The sequence below is a fragment of the Chiloscyllium plagiosum genome, chromosome 17 (genome assembly GCF_004010195.1).
Source record: "Chiloscyllium plagiosum isolate BGI_BamShark_2017 chromosome 17, ASM401019v2, whole genome shotgun sequence".
In the NCBI taxonomy this organism is placed as follows: Eukaryota; Metazoa; Chordata; class Chondrichthyes; order Orectolobiformes; family Hemiscylliidae; genus Chiloscyllium; species Chiloscyllium plagiosum.
Window position 1 is genome coordinate 52611454 of NC_057726.1, and position 23482 is coordinate 52634935.

Below are 23482 nucleotides of genomic sequence, written 5' to 3' on the forward strand. Positions count from 1 at the left end.
TTAACACTATGGTAGTCCCAGTCTATGTTTGGAAAGTTAAAATCCCCTACCATAACTACCCTATTATTCTTACAGATAGCTGAGATCTCCTTACAAGTTTGTTTCTCAATTTCCCTCTGACTATTGGGGGGTCTATAATACAATCCCAATAAGGTGATCATCCCTTTCTTATTTCTCAGTTCCACCCAAATAACTTCCCTGGATCTATTTCCGGGAATATCTTCCCTCAGCACAGCTGTAATGCTATCCCTTATGAAAAAGGCCACTCCCCCTCCTCTCTTGCCTTCTTTTTCTTGAACAAAACCCAATTTCTTCAGTCATCCAACATTCCCTATACCTACAAGCCTTTCCTTTCACCCTAACAGGAATATACTTTCTCAGGATTCTTGTTATCTCATTTCTGAAAGCTTCCCATTTTCCAGCCGTCCCTTTATCTGCGAATATCTGCCTTCAATCAGCTTTTGAAAGTTCTTGCCTAATACCGTCAAAATTGGTCTTTCTCCAATTTAGAACTTCAACTTTTAAATCTGGTCTCTCCTTTTCCATCACTATTTTAAAACTAATAGAATTATGGTCGCTGGCCCCAAAGTGGTCCCCTACTGACAGCTCAGTCACCTGCCCTGCCTTATTTCCCAAGAGTAGGTCAGGTTTTCCACCTTCTCTAGTAGGAACATCCACATACTGAATCAGAAAATTGTCTTGTACACACTTAAGAAATTCCTCTCCATCTAAACCCTTAACACTATGGCAGTCCCAGTCTATGTTTGGAAAGTTAAAATCCCCTACCATAACCACCCTATTATTCTTACAGATAGCTGAGATCTCCTTACAAGTTTGTTTCTCAATTTCCCTCTGACTATTGGGGGGTCTATAATGCAATCCCAATAAGCTGATCATCCCTTTCCTATTTCTCAGTCCCACCCAAATAACTTCCCGGGATGTATTTCCAGGAACATTCTCCACAAGTACAGCTGTAATGCTATCCCTTATCAAAAACACCGCTCCCCCTCCTCTTTTGCTTCCCATTCTGTCCTACCTGTAGCATTTGTATCCTAGAACATTAAGCTGCCAGTCCTGCCCATCCCTGAGCCATGTTTTTGTAATTGCTATGATATCCCAGTCCCATATTCCTAACCGTGCCCTCCAGCTGAGTGGGCCAGAACTTAAGAAAGGAAAAGCAAAACTATCAAGTCCATTAACGTCACTTAAGCTGTCAGCAACACTATGACCTCATCAGGTAAAGGACTATGAATTTATGGGGAAAAGCATTGCTCAAGTCGTCTTCTTTTCCTCAAGGCAAATAAGCAAAACTTCAGGGGACTACATTAAACTATAATTAACTTGAAGCATTAGCTTCTCTCAAGGAATGTCAAGTTCCCTTTTAGATAGCAACTGGAAGTGAACATCCAACAAACTTTGACACACTGCTCCGAAGGCCAATAACCCTATAAAAACAAATACTTCCTGGAATCTCAGCAATCTCTTTGCTTGAGGATGTTTTACATATGCTTTCTCATGCTTTAACCTATGTAATTAACCTCTGCAACTGCACTGAATTGCCAATGTGCCTTGGCATGAGAACAACAGGCCAAATGGTCATCTTCTTCTGCTCTCGCAATCCTTTGATTTTTGTATTTTTCTTTGCTTATTCTTTCTTTTAATGTTCTTAAGATTGTTCGTATCTGGATAGCTATTTAGGTTATTAAACATTATTCACTGCAAAACTTGAGGGATATCAGAGAGGAGAAAGTGAGGACTGCAGATGCTGGAGACCAGAGTTGAAAAATGTGGTGCTGGAAAAACACAGCTGGCCAGGCAGCATCTGAGGAGCAGGAGAATCGCATTTCGGGCATAAGCCCTTCCTGAAGATTCTCCTGCTCCTCGGATGCTGCTTGGCCTGCTGTGTTTTTCCAGCACCACATTTTTCAACTTGAGGGATATCACCACATTATCTGTTCATATTGTATTTTGCTTATTACTCTAAACTGCTTTTAATTATTTTTACACTTATCATTATCTCTTTGCCCACTTTGCTAGTTTAAATCTTTCCACACTGCTGTCTTCATTCTCTTTGGAAGAACATTAGCAACTTTTAGTTTTATTGAAAAGATCCTGTATGAACACCTTATCTCCCATAGAACCCATACATTTACCTAAAAACATGACATTCTCCCTCTACATTATTTACCAGACCAAGTTTTGATGGATCTCATCTTCTCCTTGCTAACTAGCCTGTCATAACATTAAACTACTATCTTTATAATCCTTTGTTTTTAATGTCATGCACACATGACCTTTATTTTACTCTGTCTAATTCAGTTAGTGCTAACATTTCATTTTTGAGAGGCATGGAGTTTGTGTACATTATGACATACAAGGTAAACAGTTTAGAAATATGTTGGGTTAATTCTTCAGGAGTTTCCACAATAAGAGTTTTAAGCACAATCCAATCAATTAGTTTCTTCTCAGAAGTGTGCGTTAAAAGCACCCACAAATTTTACCATTGTTTCTGGCAATAAATATTTTACAGCTCCTGTATTGATAACACAACTGATGCAACAATATATTTGAGCATTAACTTCTCTAAGCATCATTCTAGAAGTTACCCATTAATTATACTCTTAGTAAATTTATCTAAAACAATACAAATAATTTCAAACTAAAACATGGCACAGTAACGTGGCACTTAAGTGGTCAGTCCACAAATCCCTGAAACAAAAGTCTAACAAAATCCCACCATAGACGTTTGAGAATTTGACTGCAGACTTAAAAATCTAGAAATAAAAAGCTAGTATTAATAAGAACGACCATGAAGCTACCAGATGAGCAATTCCTACTATCACCATATTGCCTTCACAAGACACCAAACTGAATCAACTCTAGCCAGTAGCTCAGGCAAGTAAGGATGGAATAATCAATCCAGCAAAACAACATTGAGAATTTAAAGCAACACTGATTTCATTTAATTTAACTTCCAAGTCCAAAATCTCTGATGCTATCCAATCATAAGCCACGCTTTTGACATTAGTCAGCCTTCAATATGCAATTTGAGCAATCAAGCAAAAATGGATATAGGTATGTAAAAGCTAGACATAGAAAATGTTCAATAATTAAATACTACTGTAAACTAATACATTTTAATAACCAGCTCCAGAATTTATCATATCAAGACTGGGTGGTGCCAGAATATCGAGCAGAGATATGTAACTGTTGTAACATTGTATGCAGAATGGACCAGAAAGTAGGTATAGCAACATTAATGCTAGAAGTTTAACTCCTTTTTTCCCCCTTGGTCATTGGAATTCTTATAAACAGATATATCAATTTCGCCAATCATACCCAGAAAGTCATAAATGAACCTTAGAATGATGAAACTCCTCAGTCATTACACATTTATTGTGCATCTTTGCAACATTTATAAGCTGAATTAGCAAAATACACCCAAATAACTATCAAATAAAATCACCCTTAATTTAATTGCATTACATAATTATTACCCAACTATTGTCGAGATGTCTGGAAGTCTTGAGCTCTTGTCACATTGTTCCACTTGTTCACTTTGTTGGGATTCTAGAAATTAAAAGAATTTTAGCACATAAAATACACAACCATTTCATCCATTATTTTTCCCCTTATTCTCCTAAAGGAAGTGTTTTCTTGTTGAAGTACAATTACAAGCTAAAAACGTTTAGAATCTTATATAACTCACAATTCATTATATGCAAGTCTCAGAAGCGACTGTAAACAGGTTATTTGAACATTTAAGCATCGACGGTTTGAAAGATCACTATTATGATTTCACTATTATGATTTCAAGATACTTGCCATTGGCATCCATCATATAAACTTTGCTACATTTCCCAGTCAAATTGCATCACTCAAGATGTGGGCATCTCTGGTTAAGCCAGCATTTATTATCCGTGTGTCAACTACATTGTTGTGGCTGGTTGGGATGACAGACTTCCTTCCCTAAAGGACCGATAGTGAGCCAGACGGAATTTTCAAGCAACTGACAACAGTTGAACAGTTTCATGGTGATAATTAGACCCTTGATTCAATTTTTTTATTGAATTCGAATTTTAACTTTTGCATGGTGGGAGTCAAACCTGGTTCTTCTGGATTAATAGTTTAGTGTCAATATCCATAGGCCATTTCCTCACCATCACTTCTCCTTTACCACAAGACCTCAAAAGCAAATCAATGGCTACCAATAGCAGAAAAACTCAAATAAAGAGTTACTCAAAGTCACAATTGGAACATAAATTTCTCATAAGTTCACAGGACTGGAAGACATTACAGTGGTTGGGATGGGCAAGACCTCAGATGGGTTTGAAAACAAGGGTCAGAATTAAAACAAACCATTGCTCATCTGAGAGCCAAAGTGGATTATAAGAACACAGTGGTGATGGACAAACAGGACTTATTTTGTGTTACAACCCAAGCAATAACATCATGGAATTTCAAGGTTATGGAGGATAGAAAGGAGGCCAGCCAGAAGCAAATTGGAATGGTCAAGATTAAAGACAGAGATAACAAAGGCACGGATGAGAGTTTCAGGGTTAAACTACCTAAGATACAAGTGTTGCCTGATATAACAGAGGTGGAAATCAAGAAGCTTTTCTGAAAGCAAGAAGACAGCTATTGAGCTGGTCCTATTCCCCTGCTCTTATCCAAAGTCCCATGTTTTATTTTCCTAATTCAAGTATTTAACTAATTCACTTCTGAAACTTACGAGTGAATTTGCTCCCACCTTTCAGGCATTTCAGATCAGAACAGTTTGCCACTTTATATCATCAGCATCCGAGGAGCAGGAAAATGATTCCTGATGAAGGGCTCTTGCCTGAAATGTCGATTTTCCTGCTCCTTGGATGCTGCCTGACCTGCTGTGCTTTTCCAGCACCACTCTAATCTAGACTCTGATTTCCAGCATCTGCAGTCCTCACTTTTGCCTATTTGAAAATATCATGCTGTTGATCTAAACAGAAAGTTCACCTTTTACAAACATTCTTTAGTAAAAGTTTGACATGCAGAGATTTATCAAAATAACAAGATGCGTGTAATCAAGAGTGCCAATGGAATGCAAGCTTTTTTTAGAAGAGGAATTGAACATTAAGGGAAGAATGTTATGGTTCAGTTATATAGGACCCAACACATCTCAATTACTCAGTACAATTTTGTTTAATCTCTTTATTTATATGAGGATCTAAATGCATTGGAGGTGATTTGGAGGTTAGGAGGAGGTTAACTAGATTGATACCTGGTACAAGTGGATTGTTTTACAAGGACAGTTTGGACAAACTGGGCTCGTTTCCATGAGTGTTTAGAAGGGTGAGGGATAACTTGATTGGTGCATAAGGTCCTAAATGGTGCTCATACGGTGGATGTGGAAAGGACGTTTACCCTTTTGAGTGAGCCCAGAACTTTTAGGGGTCAGGTTAGGGGTAAGAAAAACCTTTTTCTCTCAGAAGGTTGTCAATTTTGGAACTCTCTGCCTCAGCATGCTGTGAAGTCGGGTCACAGAATATTTTGAAGTCAGAAGTAGATAAAATCTTTATTAGACAAGAGAAACAAAGGTTTTGGAGGGTAGATGGGAATATGGAATCCAAAATTCAAATAACTAGACGTGCTTTTATTGAATGGCAGAGGAGGCTCGAGGGGCCAAGTCGCCTACTTCTGCTCCGATTTCATATGATCATACCTTTCAAGAATGAGGGATTTTTAAAACAAGGTTAGATTGGAGAAGCTGGAATTAGTCTCTAAAGTGAAGGAGATTGAGGGGAGATTTATTTGAAATGTACAAGATTAGGAAAAAATTTAGACAGGTAAACAAAAAGGTTTTGGTCAGTAAGTACAGATGAATGCAAGGAAAAACATTTAGTGCAGTAGTGGTAATGACCTGCATCTCCCTGCATTAAGAATGTGGAAGTGGAAGCAATCAATGATTTCATGAGAAAATTGGATAACTCTTGTTGGAATAAACTTGCAGAACTATGGGGATAGAGTGGGGCATGAAACCGTTCTGCACTGCAATGACGCTTAACAGAAAAAAATCCTTGACCTAACAATTTCTCAAATAATTGAATCATCAGGCTAAGTCACACGTACCCTCTGTTTGTTGAAGACTTTTTTGTGTTGCCTTTTCAAACTCCGAAACATTTATCTTCTGTTTTTGACTTGTACGGTCAACAGGCAAACTCTGCTCTGTGGCATCTTCCACGGACGAACTTAAACCAAAGCTGTTATTACTGAGAATAAAGGAATAATTTAAGCAAATGTTCTGATAGCTCATGATGTACAAATTTTTACTCTTTTTTTAAATCAAAATTTTAAATTCTGATAAAAATGGCTGTCAAACTCGCTTAATGTTTGTTTGACAGTGCAAATTAAGACATGTAGCTCAGCCTATGCTTAACCAGGATGGTGATAAGAGGGCTACACTCTTCTTCAGCAATTCAAGTCTAAATGTGCATAAGGAATCACTCAGGGATTTTCTTAAAAATTCCTTACTATTTCCAGTAACTCTTATTACAACAGTTATGAACATGCAAGCAGGTGACAGCAGAATTATGCTAGCAACTGGCCTCTGACACCATGGGCCCTTATCTTACTCAGTAGCCTCCTGTGCAGCACCTTCTTGAAGTCCAGCTAGATAACATCCATTGGCTCTCCTTAGTATAACCTGCTTGTTATTTCCTCAAATAATTCCAGAAGATTTGTTGGGCATGACTTCACCTTGATGAAACCATGCGGACTTTGCACTATTTTATCACACACTTCCAAGTATTTACAAGTCTCATCCTTCACAATGGATTCCAGGATCTTAGCCATGACCAAGGTTAGGCTAATCAGTCTGTAATTTTCCCTCTTTTGCCATACTCTCTTTTTAAACAGAGATGTCAGGTTACCAATTTTTCAGTCCTCTGGAACCCTTCCTGATTCTAGTGATTCTTGAAAGATCACCACTAACGTCTCCACCATCTCTTCAGCTATCCCCTTAGAACACTGGGTATAGTCCATCTCGTCCAGGTATTTATCCATCTTCAGGCCACTTTTTCTCACACCTTCTCCTTAGTGAGGGGCCACCATACTCAGCTCTGCCCCCTCACTCTCTTGAATTTTTGGGATATTACTCAGATTTTCCACTGTGAAGACTAGTATAATTATTCAGTTCCTCAGCCAATTTCTTGTTCCCCACTTCTATAGCTTTAGTGTCATTTTCCAGCAGTTCAATGTCCACTTTTGCCTCGCTTTTGCTCTTTATATATCTAAAGAAACTCTTACACTCTTCTTATATTACTGGCTTGCTTACCGTCTTCTCTCTCTTTATTTCTTTTCTTGTTGCCTTCTGTTAGCCTTTGTAAGCTTCCCAATCCTCTGGCATCCCACTGCCCTTCACCATATTATAAGCTTTCATGCTATCCCTGACTTCCCTAGTCAACCATGGTTGCCTCATCTTTCCTGCACCATGCTTCTTTTTCCTCAGGATGAATCTCTGCTGTGTCTTCTGAATAATCCCCAGAAACCCCTGACTTTGCAGTTCCACTATCTTTCCTGCTGGGTTCCTCTCCTAGTCAATTCTAACTATCTCCACCCTCATGCCTCTGTGGTTGCCTATATTCAGCTCTAATACCATTACCTCTGATTCTAACTTCTCCCTCTCAAATTGCAGAGTAAATTCAATCATCTTATGAATCACTGCCTCCTCAGGGTTCTTCCACCTTAAGCTTCCTAATAAAGTCTGCCTCATTGCACCATGAATCCAGTATCGCCTGTTCCCTAGTGGGTTGCATCACAAGCTGCTCCAAAAAGCCATCTCATAGACATTCCACTACCAACCTGATCTTCCCAGACCACCTACATATTAAAATCCCCCATGATCACTTTAACTTTGCGTTTCCTACATATCTTTTCTATCTCTTGGTATATCTTGCGCCCAGCTCCTGACTACTGTTTGGAGGCCTCAACATAACTCCAATTGTGCGTTTTTTGTTCCTCGATTCTACACCATCTGGCCCTGCTTTGTTTCTTACTATTGATTTCATTTCATTTCATTCTAATATGGCAACCCACCCCCTCTACCCACCTGTCTATTTTTTGAATATTCAGCTCCCAATCCTGATCCCCTTGCAGTCACGTCTCCGTGATTTACTGTCTGTCTTTAATTGCTCTCAATAAAGTGGTGGCAAGGTTCCTTCTCAAACTGCTGCAGTCCAAGTGGAGTTCACTGACAGATCATGCATGTGAGGAGTAAGATCTATGCATTCTTACTTCATTAACTTATATACCTGCAAGATAACAATTTTGCCTTGGATTGAGATTTCTTTTGCACAGACCTTTTCATTGTAGGATTTGCTACCTTAACCAGGGAAGATTCCAGCTCTGTTAAGAAAACAGAAGATTTGTTCAAGGATTTATAATCTTAAGACTTTTAACATAATACAAAGAGTCACCTCCAACATTTATGTTGATATAATCAGTGGGCTGTTATGGCACAATGATAGTATTATGAAGTGAATACTGTTCTGAACTGAGAGCTTGGAAGTTCCTGTCTTATGGCTAACGAGCAGTCTCAGCATGAACTGGAAAATTAGAAATATGTAACATTTGGCTGTGAAATAGATGCCTTAGTTGGTTGCTGTTTTGACAACAATTTGAATTTAATCAGTTTAAGTTATGCCCCAGGATACTAAAACCCAATCAAGTCTGAATTTGTCAGCATTGAACAAACGAGACAATCTGATGTTGGGGGTACAAAAATGGCAGGCAGTTTTAAAGTCAGACAGAGTAACTGTCATCGAGAGAGCAAATGCCATTTGAAACACACTCTATCAAAGGTACCTTTTCATGTGAAACGTATTCACAGTAAAAAGAAGACGATGACTCAGGGAGATCTTCAGCTGGAAGAAGAGACACCGGAGATGACAGTCTCTGTATGGTTTTGAAATTAAGTTGGTGTGATTTTAATAAGTGTTTTATTGGAAAGTATATTATTATAGAGTTGGAGACAGATAATAAGCAGTTACAAGAAAGGGGTGCTTAGAGTTGTGAATAGTTGTTGCTTAATGTTCACTGTTAGAGTTAAACAATAAATTGATATTATTTTCTTTAAATACTGGTATTTGGGAGTTGGATGTCACTTACATTTTAACAGATTACAAGACGAAGTGAGCTTATCTGGATGTTTGGTTTAATTAACAGAAGGGTTCACCGCCATGTCGTAACAATAGTATTCTTATTCTAACTAACAGCTTTTCCTTAAATGTGTGGATATCAAGACAGAACAAGGATAATGTTTCTCTATGATTATGCCAACTGTTCATTTGTTTTCTCATATTTATTGTTTTGGTTCACACACTAGCTACCACTAGGGTAAGATGCGGAAGGCCAACTGTGCCTGTGAAAATGCACAGCTACTTTCACATAAATTCTAGCCAGATTAAAAACTTCTCAATTTAGAAATCTGAAAAGATTTCTAAATCTTGACTTCTTTTTCACTTTCATATATTTAAGTAAAGGATTCCTATATTGAGCAGTTAACTAAAGAACTGTAAGATTCTGTTGTAGCTCACCAGTCTGCATGAATTTCTTCAGAAGACTTCTTGGTGTGTAATCGTCTAAAGCTTCCTGAGAGATTGCTCTGACAGTCTTCGTTTTCTTCAGTCCGAGATAATTCTTTCCAGTTGTTTGTTTTTTTGATGATTGCGCAGCCACCTTTTCCTAAAATATGAATTTCCTTATTAACGAGAATAGAACTTAGAGCTTCCCTTGACATTTCTCTCAGGTTCAGCATCATGACTATTCCCATAAATTGGCCCCAAGAATTCAAACACAACCTTACATATACACATTCATGTAGCATAGGACAGAATTAAACAAAAACCATGCTGGAATTAGTCACTGGGATCAACAAAAGTCATTTGTACTTTGCTCACTCTTGAACTTTTTTTTTTACAGGATGGAAGTGTCTCTGGCTCAATTAGCACTTTTTGTCCAGTCCAGTTTGCCCTACACAATGTGAAAATGAACACCAGACTGTGTCACCTAAGCAATCTGAAACATGGCTATTAAGGAAAAAAACTTTCATAACGTCAGGATCACCCCAAAAGCCTTTTAAGGAAAATGAACTAATACTGAAATCTGGTTGCTATTGTCAAGCAGGTTTGTAGTGTCAACATAGGCTCTAATGTAATGAAGGGTACGTCAGGTTCCAAGTGATCGATTGTGACAGGGGACTCTAGTCAGAGGCACAGACAGACGTTTCTGCTGCCAGCAGTGAAAAATCAGAATGGTGCGTTGCTTCACTGGTGCCAGGATCAAGGATGTCTCAGAAAGGGTGCAGAATGTTCTCAAAGGGAAGAGCCACCAGCAGGAGGACATTGTACACATTGGAACTAACGACACAGGAAGGGAAAAGGATGAGATTATGAAGGGAGAATATAGAAAGTTGGGCAGGAATTTTAAAAAAAGAGGTCATCAAGGGTAGTATTATCTGGATTACTCCCAGTCCTACAAGCTAGTGAGGGTAGAGCAGATGAATGTGTGGCTGAGGAGCTGGTGCAGTGAAGAAGGATTCACATTTCTGGATTATTGGAATCCCTTTTGGGGTAGAAGTGACCTGTACAGGGATGGATTTTACCTGAATTGGAGCGAAACTAATATACTGGCAGGAAGCTTTGACAGAGCTGCTCAGGAGGATTTAAACTAGTAAGGTGGGGGGGGGGAGGGAATAGGATCCAGGGAGATACTGAGGAAAGCGATCAATCTGAGACTGGTGCAGTTGGGAAAGGGAGTGAGTCAAACAGTCAGGGCAGGAAGGAACAAAGCACAGAACAAGGTAGGACTGATAAAGTAAACTATATTTTACTTCAATGCAAGAGGTCTAACAGGGGAAGCAGATGAACTTAGGGCATGGTTAGGAACATGGACTGGGATATCATAACAATTACAGAAACATGGCTCAGGGATGGACAGTACTGGCAGATTAATGTTCCAGGATACAAAAGCTACAGGAAGGTTAGAAAGGGGGTCAAGAGGGGAGGGTGAGTTGCATTTTTGATAAGGGGGAGCATTACAGCGGTACTTTGGGAGGATATTCTTGGAAATACATCCAGGGAATGGGTGGAACTGAGAAATAAAAAAGGGATGATCAGCTTATTGGGATTATTTTATGGACTCCCTAATAGTCAGCAGGAAATTGAGAAACATATTCGTAAGGCGATTTCAGCTATCTGTAAGAATAATTGGGTGGTTATGATATGGGATTTTAACTTTCCAAACATAAACTGGGACTGCCATAGTGTTAAGGGTTTAGATGGAGAGGAATTTGTTAAGCGTGCACAAGAAAATTTTCTAATTCAGTATGTGGATGTTCCTACTAGAGAAGGTGCAAAACTTAACCTACTCTTGGGAAATAAGGCAGGACAGATGAGTGAGGTGTCAGTGGGGAAGCAGTTTGGGGCCAGCGACCATAATTCTATGAGCTTTAAAATAGTGATTAAAAAGTATAGACCAGATCTACCAATTGAAGTTCTAAATTGAAGGCAGGCTAATTTTGATGGTATTAGGCAAGGACTTTTAAAAGCTGACTGGGGGCAAATGTTCACAGGTAAAGGGACAGCTGAAAAATGGGAAGCCTTCAGAAATGAAATAACGAGAGTCCAGAGACAGTATATTCCTGTACGGGTTACAGGAAAAGCTGGTAGGTGTAGGGAATGCTGGATTCATTCCGCTGGATTCAATCAGCATACATGAACATCAATTAGCCACGAAACGACACGACCAGCTATCCTTAGTAGCCACACATGCAGACAACAAGCAACATGAATTCGACTGGGACAACACTACTATCATAGGGCAAGCCAGACTGAGAACAGCCAGGAAATTCTTAGAGGCATGGCATTCATCCACAAACTCCATCAACAAACACATCGACCTGGACCCAATAAACCAACCACTACAGCTGACAGCTGAAACTGACAACCGGAAGCGGCAGGGACAGACCACTATAAACACCGGAGGAAACATCAAAGAAGCGCTTCGCAGGAGGCTCCCAAGCACTGATGATGTCGCCTAGCCAGGGGACGAAACGTTTGCAACAAAAACTTCCAGCTCGGCGAACAGAACCACAACAATGCTGGATGACTAAAGAAATTGAGTGTTTTCTTTAGAAAAACAAGGAAGCATATGTCAGGTAGACCAGAGAGATCGAATGAATCCTTAGAAGAGTATAAAGGCAGTAGTGGTATACTTAAAAGGGAAATCAGGAGGGCAAAAAGGGGACGTGAGACAGCTTTGGCAAATAGGGTTATGGAGAATCCAATGAGTTTTTATAAATACATTAAGGACAAAGGGTAACTAGGGAGAGAATAGAGTCCCTCAAGGATCAGCAAGGCAGCCTATGTGTGGAGCCGCGGAAGATGGGGGAAATACTAAACGAGTATTTTGCATAGTGTTTAAGTGGAGAAGGACATGGAAGATATAGAATGTGGGGAAATAGATGATGACATCTTGAAAAATGTCCATAATACAGAGGTGGTGGTGCTGGAGGTCTTGAAATGCGTTAAATGCGATAAATCCCCAGGACCTGATCAGGTTTAGCCAAGATCTCTGTGGGAATCTAGGGAAGTGATTGCTGGGGCTCTTACTGAGATATTTGTATCATCTATAGTCTCAGATGAGATGCCGGAAGACTGGAAGTTGGCTAACGTGGTGCCACTATTTTAAAAAGGTGGTAAGGACAAGCCAGGGGACTATAGACCAGTGAATGCGACATTGGTGGTGGGAAATCCTGAAGGACAGGATTTACATGTATTTGGAAAGGCAGGGGCTGATTAGGAATAGTCAGTATGGTTTTGTGAGTGGGACATAATGTCTCACGAACTTGACTGAGCTTTTTGAAAAAGTAACAAAGCGGATTGATGAGGGCAGAGTGGTGGACATGATCTTTCTGGACTTCAGTAAGACATTCGACAAGGTTCCCCATGGAACACTGGTTAGCAAGGTTAGATCTCATGGAATACAGGGAGAACTAGCCATTTGGTACAGAACTGGCTCGAAGGTAGAAGACAGAGGGTGGTGGTGGAGGGTTGCTTTTCAAACAAGAGGCCTGTGGCCAATGGGGTGCCACAAGGATCGATGCTGGGTCCACTACTTTCTGTCATTTATATAAATGATTTGGATGCGAACATAGAAGGTATAGTTAGTAAATTTGCAGATGACACCAAAATTGGAGGTGCAGTGGACAGCAAAGATTACCTCAGAGTACAACGAAATCTTGATCAATTGGGCCACTGGGCTGAGGAGTGGCAGATGGAGTTTAATTTGGATAAATACAAATACAAATGCTGCATTTTGGAAAACCAAATCAGTGGAGGAATTATACACTTAATGGTAAGGTCCTAGGGAGTGCTGTTGAACAAAGAGACCTCAAAGTGCAGGTTCATAGCTCATTGAGAGTAGAGTCGCAGATAGATAGGATAGAGAAGGCCGCGTTTGATATGTTTTCCTTTACTGGTCAGAGTATTGAGTATAGGAGTTGGGAGGTCATGTTATGCAGGACTTTGGGAGGCCACTTTTGGAATATTCCTTGCAATTCTGGTCTCCTTCCTACTGGAAGGGTGTTGCGAAATTTGAAAGGGTTCAGAAAAGATTTACAAGGATGTTGCCAGGGTTGGAGGATTTGAGCGATAGGGAGTGGCTGAATCGGCTGGGAGTGTTTACCCTGGGACTTGAGGTTGAGGGGTGACCTTATTGAGGTTTATAAAATCATGAGGGGCATGGATAGGATAAATAGGCAAAGTCACAGAGTTATAGAGATATACAGCACGGAAACAGACCCTTCAGTCCAACTCGTCCATGCTGACCATATATCCTAACCTAATCTAGTCCCATTTGCCAGCACTTGGCCCATATCCCTCTAAACCCTTCCTATTCATATATCCATCCAGATGATTTTCAAATGCTATAATTGTACCAGCCTCCACCATTTCCTTTTCCCTTTGGTGTGGGATTCCAGAACTAGAGGGCATAGGTTTAGGGTGAGAAGGAAAAAGATATAAAAAAGACCAAAGGGGCAAACTTTTCACGCAGAGGGTGGTGTGTGTATGAAATGAGCTGCCAGAGAAAGTGGTGGAGACTGGTACAATTGCAGCATTTAAAAGGCATCTGGTTAGGTATATGAATTGAAAGGGTTTAGAGGGATACGGGCCAAGTAATTGCAAATGGGATTGGATTAGGTTAGGATATATGGTCAGCATGGACGGATTGGACCGGAGGGTCTGTTTCCATGCTGTACATCTCTATGACTAAGTCTTCCAATAATTTTTTTTTAAATATACTGTATATCTTTGCTTACATTTGAAATTCAGGCACTTTACTTCTGTTTGGGCAGATGTTTGATTAGCAAAGAGTTAACTGTTGGATTGTGTTCCAAATTTTTGTTATCCATTCGTGGGGTGTGGGAGTCACTGCCACGTTCAGCATTTATCATCCATTTCAAACTAACCCTGGACGTGATGTTGATGAGCTGCTTTCTTGGGATATAGGTTCACCAACCCTGCTCTGAGGGAGGGAGTACAGAATTTTGACACAGTCAATGGAGAAGGGACAGGATATGGTTCTGTCAGAATGATGTGCGATTTGGAGGGTAACTGGCAGGTGGTACTGTTCCCACATATCTGCTGCCTTTGTCTTTTTAGATGGCAGTAGTTGTGTTTGGAAGCTTATGTTTGAAGGAGTTTCAAATAACTTGTAGAATGTATACATTGATGTTATTCTGCACCAGTGCTTATGGGAGTGAATGTTGAAGGCGGCGGATAGAATGCCAATCAAGCTATGGATGTATTGCTATGGATGGTGTCGAGCTTCTTGGGTGTTGACAGAACTGCATTTATTCAGCTCAATACAGATTGATGCATCACCATGTAAATGGTGGATAAACATTGGGGCAACAGGAGGCAAGTTGTTCACTGAAGAGTTCCTCGGCTCTTCCTGTTTTTGTTGCCATAGCATCAATTGGTTGGTCCAATTCACTTTCCAGTCAATGGTAATCCCCAGCATTTTGACAGTAAGAATTCAGAGATCGTAATGGCATTGAACATATAGAACCAATAACTAGATTCACTCTTGTTGGAAATTGCCTTTGCTTGGCATTTCACAGAATTGTTATAGTGAAAAAGGAGGTTTTCAACCCATCATGGCTGCACCAGCTCTATAAATGAGCATCATTAACTAGTACTAATTTCGTGGTATGTCCCCAAACTGTTGTACACTATTTATATACAAATAATCATTCAATGTCCTCTTGAATGTCTTAATTGAACCTGCCTCTATCATATTTCCAGATAGAGTATTTCAGACACTAACTACTCACTGAGAAAAAAAAAAGTTTTTCCCACATCATCCTTGCTTTTTCAGGACATGTCTTTGAAGTTGTATGTATATTACTTTCCACTTATCAATCCAGGCCTTGAAGTTGCCTTTGTCTTGATGCATGTGGATACAGACTCTTTCAGCATCTACAGAATTGTGAATAGCCAAACATTCTGCAACCATCAGTTAACATTTCTACTCTTACCTGCTGATGGAGGCAAAGTCATTGATGAAGGAACAGAAGTTGTTTGGACCCTAAGGTGCTACCCCTGATGACCCTGAGGAAAGTGTTATCATCTGAAATGGTCAGAGGGAATGTCTGAGACCTAACAGAATGAGGGATTAGGTGATGGATATATTAATTAATGGTAAATTTGGTGTGAGATTATTGTATAAAATGAGGAGCAAGGAAACAGTGGAGTGTGAGTTTTAAGAACGGAGGTTGAAAATTGTTATGAAGTTGTAGATGTGTACTGTACCTTTAAGGGAGCTGAAATTTCCATGCTGAAAAATTTAAAATTGTAACATTTGGTTGACACATATAGTTGGAGCTGCGTTGCCATGGCATAAAACAAATTCAAATTCAGCCAATCAGTTTAAACTATGCCCCAGATACCAAAATCCAATCAAATTTGAATTTTACTGTTGGGATGACATCAAACCAATGAAATGATATGGGGTATAACATTGGACCTTTTGAACAGTTAGAGGGAGAACTGCAAAGAGCTGCCAAGCACCAATATAATAGCCAGCAGAATAGCTCTCTGAAAGGTACCTGTCCATAAGAAATTTGTGCAGCAGAACACTGAAACCAACTGAGAGAAATCTACAGAGAAAGTGCGACGTCCAAAAATAATAACTGGGTTTGACATTGATTTTGCCATTAGTTTAAGAGGGAATTTATCGGACCAGTATTGTAGTCGGGGGGGGGAATAGAAATAGTTTGAAGAGAAAGGAGTCATAAATAGTTGTTGTTTAATGTTCTCTGTTGGACTTAAAATATAAAATAGCTAATTTTTTTCTTATAATAGTGGTATAGTTCTTTGCCGCTCGAAATTTAATAGATTATGGCGCAAGGTGAGCTTTTCTATGTGGCAGAGGGGTTTACCCAGTATTGTAACATTAACTAAAGTAAAGCTTTCATTACAAGTGTGGACTTGAATTCTGTTTAAATACCTTATTTTCTCATGTACAACACTTGCAGTGACGTAGTTGGGAAATTATAGCTTGCATTGATTAGGTTGAATTTAAATAAAGGATGGCATAACGAATGGCAGTTTCATTTTCTTTGAAGCAAGACAGTTGTATAAACAAAAGATAAAGAATTAGAACAATTCAAAATAATTACATGGAAATCAGAAAAGTTTAAAATAATCAAGTATATCCAAAGAATGTACAGTTTAGCATTAAGTGACAATAAAATATCAATCAATGCAAATTCACCCCACAGACTCTAGGATATGGAAAAATGCAGATTGACCGAGCAGAGGTTGATTGCCAGGTTCGGCACCCATGAGGATGGCCTCAGCTGGAACTTTGGGTTCATGTCACACTACAGGTGACCCCACGACATAATATACTCTCTCACATACACACACACTTTTACATTTTCTCTCACACGCTTTCTCGCAGACACGCACACATAAACCTCCCACACACTCACCCATGCGTACACCCTCACAGGCTTGTATTTTCTCTCTCCCTCTCTCTCTCCTCTCTTTAGCACATGCACACACATATTAGTCTATGGGATGAATTTGCATTTGCAGAATTGTAATTGCAGATATTTTGTTCAAAAAGCACAATCTGTGGCGATCAATCCATGTAACAAGTTATAAATCCCTACTTTGGAAATAGAACCAGTATGGCTCAAGTTTAGGAAACACACAGATTCTAACCTCACACCCTTAATGCATTATCTGAGCTGAGATGTCACTTTTTTTTTTAATATAAAACCTGTATTCTTTTGTTATAAATTTGGAGTCTTATGATCCTGCTCCACAGCTACTTGATGAAGGAGCAACACTCCGAAGCTAGTACTTCCAAATAAGCCTGTTGGACTACAACCTAGTGTTATGTGATCTTTCACTAAATTCTGATTGTAATTGGATTACCAAAAAGAACAATGTAGGATCCAAACTGTCTGCATTTTTGGTCAATTGTACGATAAATTGTGATGAAAAATCATCCTACTGTTAACTGTTTGTCTCCACAGCTACTCTACAACCTGCCGAAAGTTTCCAGTTTCATTTTGTTCTTATAAATTTCCAACATGAACAATATTTTGCTCGTTAATTGTAGTTTAGAGTGTACACATTAGTTCTTTGCTGTAAGTGTGAACATGTATTGATGGTCCATTGATTGTGTTATGAATGCAAGTCCATTGCTTTTATGAATATACCCAGGTGACATCTTGGATACTAAGCCAGAGAGGTATAACAATAACTTTTGAAAACAATCTAGTATATAGTTCTAGAGGTTTGCAGAAGACAAAAGAAATTGAGAGAAGAAATAGGTCAGAGCTTGCACCAACTTATGTCCAAGCTGCTTCAGAAAGTAAAGTATGTGATTCAAGCTATTGATTGATTGTTAGGTAATGCTTTATTACTCAATAAATTCTCTTAATCTGGTGCACCAAACCTACTGTAGGGCTCTTATGGTACAGCGGTAGTGTTCCCCTCTGGGCAAGAGTCAGTGTCAAGGCCCAAATTCAAATCCTACCTGCTGCAATCTTTGAACAGATTGATTAAAAAATACACTAAAACTACCATTTGTCAACTTGTTGCCAAGACAAGAACTCAAAAATGCAAATAATTTACAGAACCCGAAAGGCTGAAGCCAATTTTCTCATGTAAGATTCCACAAATAGTTATGAAATAAATGATCAGGTAATCTGTTTTAATATTACATGCTAAGGGATAAATAGATATTAGAAGTATGCTTTTGGGATTTTTTATTTGACCCAGCAAACATTGGTTTACTGAAGCATTACTTTGGACAGCACGAAAGTAGCAGCCTAATTTATTTTCTCAAATTTCTAGACTGGGAATTTCACACTCAATTTCCTGACTCAGAGAGGAGTGTTCTATCTCTGGGCCAAGGATAACAACTTATAATAAAAGTTTGGCAATTATAAAGGATCAATGCAGTAGGTTTCATTAGATAACAGTTTTTCTGTTTTGTTTTTCTTGAGTTGTGCTCACCTAAGTGAGGGATTGCGAAGCCTTTATCCGAAACCTGTACACAAAATTCTAACCCATTTTCAAGGTATTCACTCATCTTAATGTAGGGTATAGTAATGAAACAGGATGAACCAGAAATTTCTGGAAAAACTCAGCAAATTAGGCTGCATCTGTGGAGAGAAAGCAGAATTAACACTTCGGGCTCAGAACTGATTTAAGCTAGGAAAAGGATTATTAGCTGCCATTTCTACCACCTCAAGCAGGATGCTACCACCAAACGTATATTCCCCTCCCTTCCCTTGTCAGCATTCTGCAGGGACCATTCCCTCCAGGACACTCCTCCACTCCCAATGGTTATCCACACCCCCACGGCACCTTTCCATTCAATCCCAGAAGGTAAAACACCTGCTCATTTATTCTCTCACCTCACTACCCAAAGCCTCAGACACACCTTCCAGGTGAAGCAGATATTTACCTGCACTTCACTCAATCTAATCTATTGTATTCGCTGCTCACAATGTAGCCTCCTCAACACTGGGGAGATGAACGCAAACTGGACAACTGATTTGCAGACACCTTCACTTTGTCCGCAAAAATAAACGTGAGCTTCCTGTTGCATGCCACATCAACACAACACTGTGTTGCCTACCCAGCATCACTATCTTGGGCTTGATGCAGTGCTCCAGAGAAGCTCAGTACAAGCTGGAAGAACAGAATCTCATTTTCATAGAATTGTAAAGCACCTACAATGCGAAAAGAGGTATTCAACCCTTCAAGTCTGCAACAACCTTCTAAAGAGCATTCCAATCGAACCCTCAACCTGTCCCTGTAACCCCACATTTATGCTGGCTAATCTACTTAGCCTGCAGATCCCTGGACACAATCGGCACATTAGCATGGCCAATCCACCTAATACATACATCTTTGAACAGTGAGAGGAAACCGGAATATTTGGAGGAAACACATACAGACATAACAAGTCAGGCACCCAAGGCTGGAATCAAATCCAGGTCCCTGGCACAGTGAAACACAATGCTGTCACTAACCACTCAGCTACCGTGCCACACGCACATTTTCCACTTGGAGACCCCACAGCCTGCAGTACTCAATCGAGTTCAATACTTTTAGGGCCTGAGCACCTTCTCCCACGACCTTAAGCCAACCCCCATACACCAGACCTTGCCATCACATGGGCCGCTACCACGAACACCACATTGTCAGCCACTAATGGCCCCCATTAGTTAATTCCTAGTTATCAATTCTCCTATGCTGACCTTTTCTCATTCATCTGACTGCATAACTGTGTTTCTCTCTGTCTCAGGACTCCATCTCCCCGATCACATATTCCTCCCTCACCTTTCCTCCAACCCATCTTCAGCATATATGCCAACACTTTCCCAGCTAAAATCAGTTCTGAAGAAGGGTCAGTGGACTGAAATGTTAACTCTGCTTTCTCTCCACAGATGCTGCCAGACCTGCTGAGTTTTTCCAGCAATTTCTATTTTTGTTCTGACTTTCATTATCTTTAATTGCTTGGATCATTTTGTTTAAATTAACTCAAATACATTGTTTCTTTTCGATCATAATCATGCTAGCTTGCACTGCTCCCAGAAGACCATATGGTCCATAAATATAATCCATTAAGTTTTCTACTGGACCACAAACATCTCGAAATAAACATTTTCAAATATTCTCCATACTTCAAAGCCCAATATTTCAGAGCACTGCTGCCTCACAGCGCCTGAGACCCGGGTTCAATTCCCGCCTCAGGCGACTGACTGTGTGGAGTTTGCACGTTCTCCCCGTGTCTGCGTGGGTTTCCTCCGGGTGCTCCGGTTTCCTCCCACAGTCCAAAAGATGTGCAGGGTCAGGTGAATTGGCCATGCTAAATTGCCCGTAGTGTTAGGTAAGGGGTAAATGTAGGGGTATGGGTGGGTTTCGCTTCGGCGGGTCGGTGTGGACTTGTTGGGCCGAAGGGCCTGTTTCCACACTGTAATGTAATCTAATCTAATTTCAAATGTGTCAGAGTGTAAACTCATGGATATTAAATATAATCCTTCTCTTCAGTGTCATAGGATCTTACTACAGTTGATTAGGTTCTTGAGGATTTGTTTTAATGCCTCAGTAACACAGGTCTTGTGACCTTCATTTCACAATTAGCTGCAGATCACCTCTGACTCAAAAACATGAGTGCTATCAACCTAGCCAAACTACCAGTTTACTACATTGGAGCACCCTGCAACATGATACGACATCATGATATTCTAGTCTCCCTCCTACAGGAGGAATGGTGTGAAACTTAGAGTTCAGAAAAGATTTACAAAGATATGAGTCTGGATTACTCCCAGTGCTACAAGCTAGTGAGGGCAGGAATAGGAGGATAGAGCAGATGAATGCATGGCTGAGGAGCTGGTGTATGGGAGAACGATTCACATTTTTGGATCATTGGAATCTCCTTTGGGGTAGAAGTGACCTGTACAAGGAGGACGGATTGCACCTAAATTGGAAGGGGACTAATAAATTGGCAGGGAAATTTGCTAGAACTGCTTAGGAGGATTTAAACTAGTAAGGTGGGGGGGTGGGAACCAGGGAGATAGTAAGGAAAGAGATCGATCTGAGGCGGGTACAGCTGAGAACAGAAGTGAGTCAAACAGTCAAGGCAGGCAGGGACAAGGTAGGACTAATAAATTAAACTGCATTTATTTCAATGCAAATATTCCCGGAAATACATCCAGGGAAGTTATTTGGGTGGAACTGAGAAATAAGAAAGGGATGATGGGGATTGTATTATAGACGCCCCAATAGTCAGAGGGAAATTGAGAAACAAACTTGTAAGGAGATCTCAGCTATCTGTAAGAATAATAGGGTGGTTATGGTAGAGGATTTTAACTTTCCAAACATAGACTAGACTGCCATAGTGTTAAGGGTTTAGATGGAGAGGAATTTCTTAAGTGTGTACAAGACAATTTTCTGATTCAGTATGTGGATGCTCCTACTAGAGAAGGTGGAAAACCTGACCTACTCTTGGGGAAATAAGGCAGGGCAGGTGACTGAGCTGTCAGTGGGGGAGCAGTTTGGGGCCTGCGATCTTAATTCTATTAGATTTAAAATAGTGATGGAAAAGGATAGGCTAGATCTCAAACTTGAAGTTCTAAATTGGAGAAAGGCCAATTTTGACGGTATTAGGCAAGAACCTTCAAGAGCTGATTGGGGGCAGATGTTCGCAGGTAAAGGGATGGCTAGAAAATGGGAAGCCTTCAGAAATGAGATAACGAGAGTCTAGAGAAAGTTTATTCCTGTGAGGGTGAAAGGAAAGGCTGGTAGGGATGGCAATGCTGGATGATGAAAGAAATTGAGGGTTTGGTTAAGAAAAAGAAGGAAGCATCTGTCAGGTATGGACAGGATAGATCGAGTGAATCCTAAGAAGAGTATAAAGGAAGTAGGAGTATACTTAAGAGGGAAATCAGGAGGGCAAAAAGGGGACATGGGATAGCTTTGGCAAACAGGGTTAAGGAGAATCCAAAGGGTTTTTACAAATATATTAAGTACAAAAGGGTAACCAGGGAGAGAATAGGGCCCCTCAAAGATCGGCAAGGTGGCCTTTGCGTGGAGCCACAGAATATGGGGGAGATACTAAATGAATATTTTGCATCAGTAGTTACTGTGGAAAAGGATATGGAAGATATAGACTGTAAGGAAATAGATGGTGACATCTTGCAAAATGTCCAGACTACAGAGGAGGAAGTGCTGGATTTCTTGAAATGGTTAAAGGTGGTAAATCCCAGGGACCTGAGAACTCTTTGGGAAGCTAGAGAAGTGATTACTGGGCCTCTTGCTGAGATATTTGTATCATCGATAGTCGCAGGTGAGGTGCCGGAAGACTGGAGGTTGGCAAACGTGGTGCCACTGTTTAAGAAGGGCGGTAAAGACAAGCCAGGAAACTATAGACCAGTGAGCCTGACCTCAGTGGTGGGCAAGTTGTTGGAGGGAATCCTGAGGGACAGGATGTACATGTATTTGGAAAGGCAAGGACTGATTAGGGATAGTCAACATGGCTTTGTGCATGGGAAATCATGTCTCACAAACTTGACTAAGTTTTTTGAAGAAGTAACAAAGAAGATTGATGAGGACAGAGCAGTAAATGTGATCTATATGGACTTCAGTAAGGCTTTTGACAACGTTCCCCAGAGGAGACAGATTAGCAAGGTTAGATCTCATGGAATGCAGGGAGAACTCGCCATTTGGATACAGAAGTGACTCAAAGGGTGACAGACAGAGGGTGGTGGTGGAGGGTTGTATTTCAGACTGGAGGCCTGTGACCAGTGGAGTGCCACAAGGATCGGTGCAGGGTCCTCTACTTTTTGTTATTTACATAAATGATTAGGATGCGAGCATAAGAGGTACAACTAGTAAGTTTGCAGATGACACCAAAATTGGAGGTGTAGTGGACAGCGAAGAGGGTTCCCTCAGTTTACAATAGGATCTGGACCAGGTGGGCCAATGGGCTGAGAACTGGCAGATGGAGTTTAACTCAGATAAATGCGAGGTGCTGCATTTTAGGAAACCAAATATTAGCAAGACTTATACACTTAATGGTAAGGTCCTAGGGAGTATTGCTGAACAAAGAGACCTTGGAGTGCAGGTTCACAGCTACTTGAAAGTAAAGACACAGGCAGATAGGATAGTGAAGGTATTTGGTATGCTTTCCTTTATTGGTCAGAGCATTATAATATCATAAGGGGCATGGATAGGATAAATAGGGTTCAGAAAAGATTTACATGTTGCCAGGTTTGGAGGATTTGAGCTACAGGAAGAGGCTGAACAGGCTGAAGCTGTTTTCCCTGGAGCGTTGGAGGCTGAGTGGTGACCTTATAGAGGTTTACAAAATTATGAGGGGCATGGATAGGATAAATAGACAAAGTCTTTTCCCT

At 40.3% G+C, this 23482-nt stretch overlaps 1 protein-coding gene across 1 annotated transcript in view; it reads right to left on the reverse strand.

Moving 5' to 3' along the window:
* Nucleotides 1–23482, reverse strand: part of cenpt (centromere protein T) — a 53594-nt gene that overhangs the window by 25640 nt on the left and 4472 nt on the right. Inside the window, exons 4-7 of the mRNA XM_043707082.1 lie at nucleotides 9570–9717; nucleotides 8286–8379; nucleotides 6106–6245; nucleotides 3498–3570 (exon numbers count right to left, since the gene is read on the reverse strand). Of these exons, the coding sequence (XP_043563017.1) occupies nucleotides 3498–3570; nucleotides 6106–6245; nucleotides 8286–8379; nucleotides 9570–9717 (455 nt within the window). The remainder of the gene's footprint in view (nucleotides 1–3497; nucleotides 3571–6105; nucleotides 6246–8285; nucleotides 8380–9569; nucleotides 9718–23482) is intronic.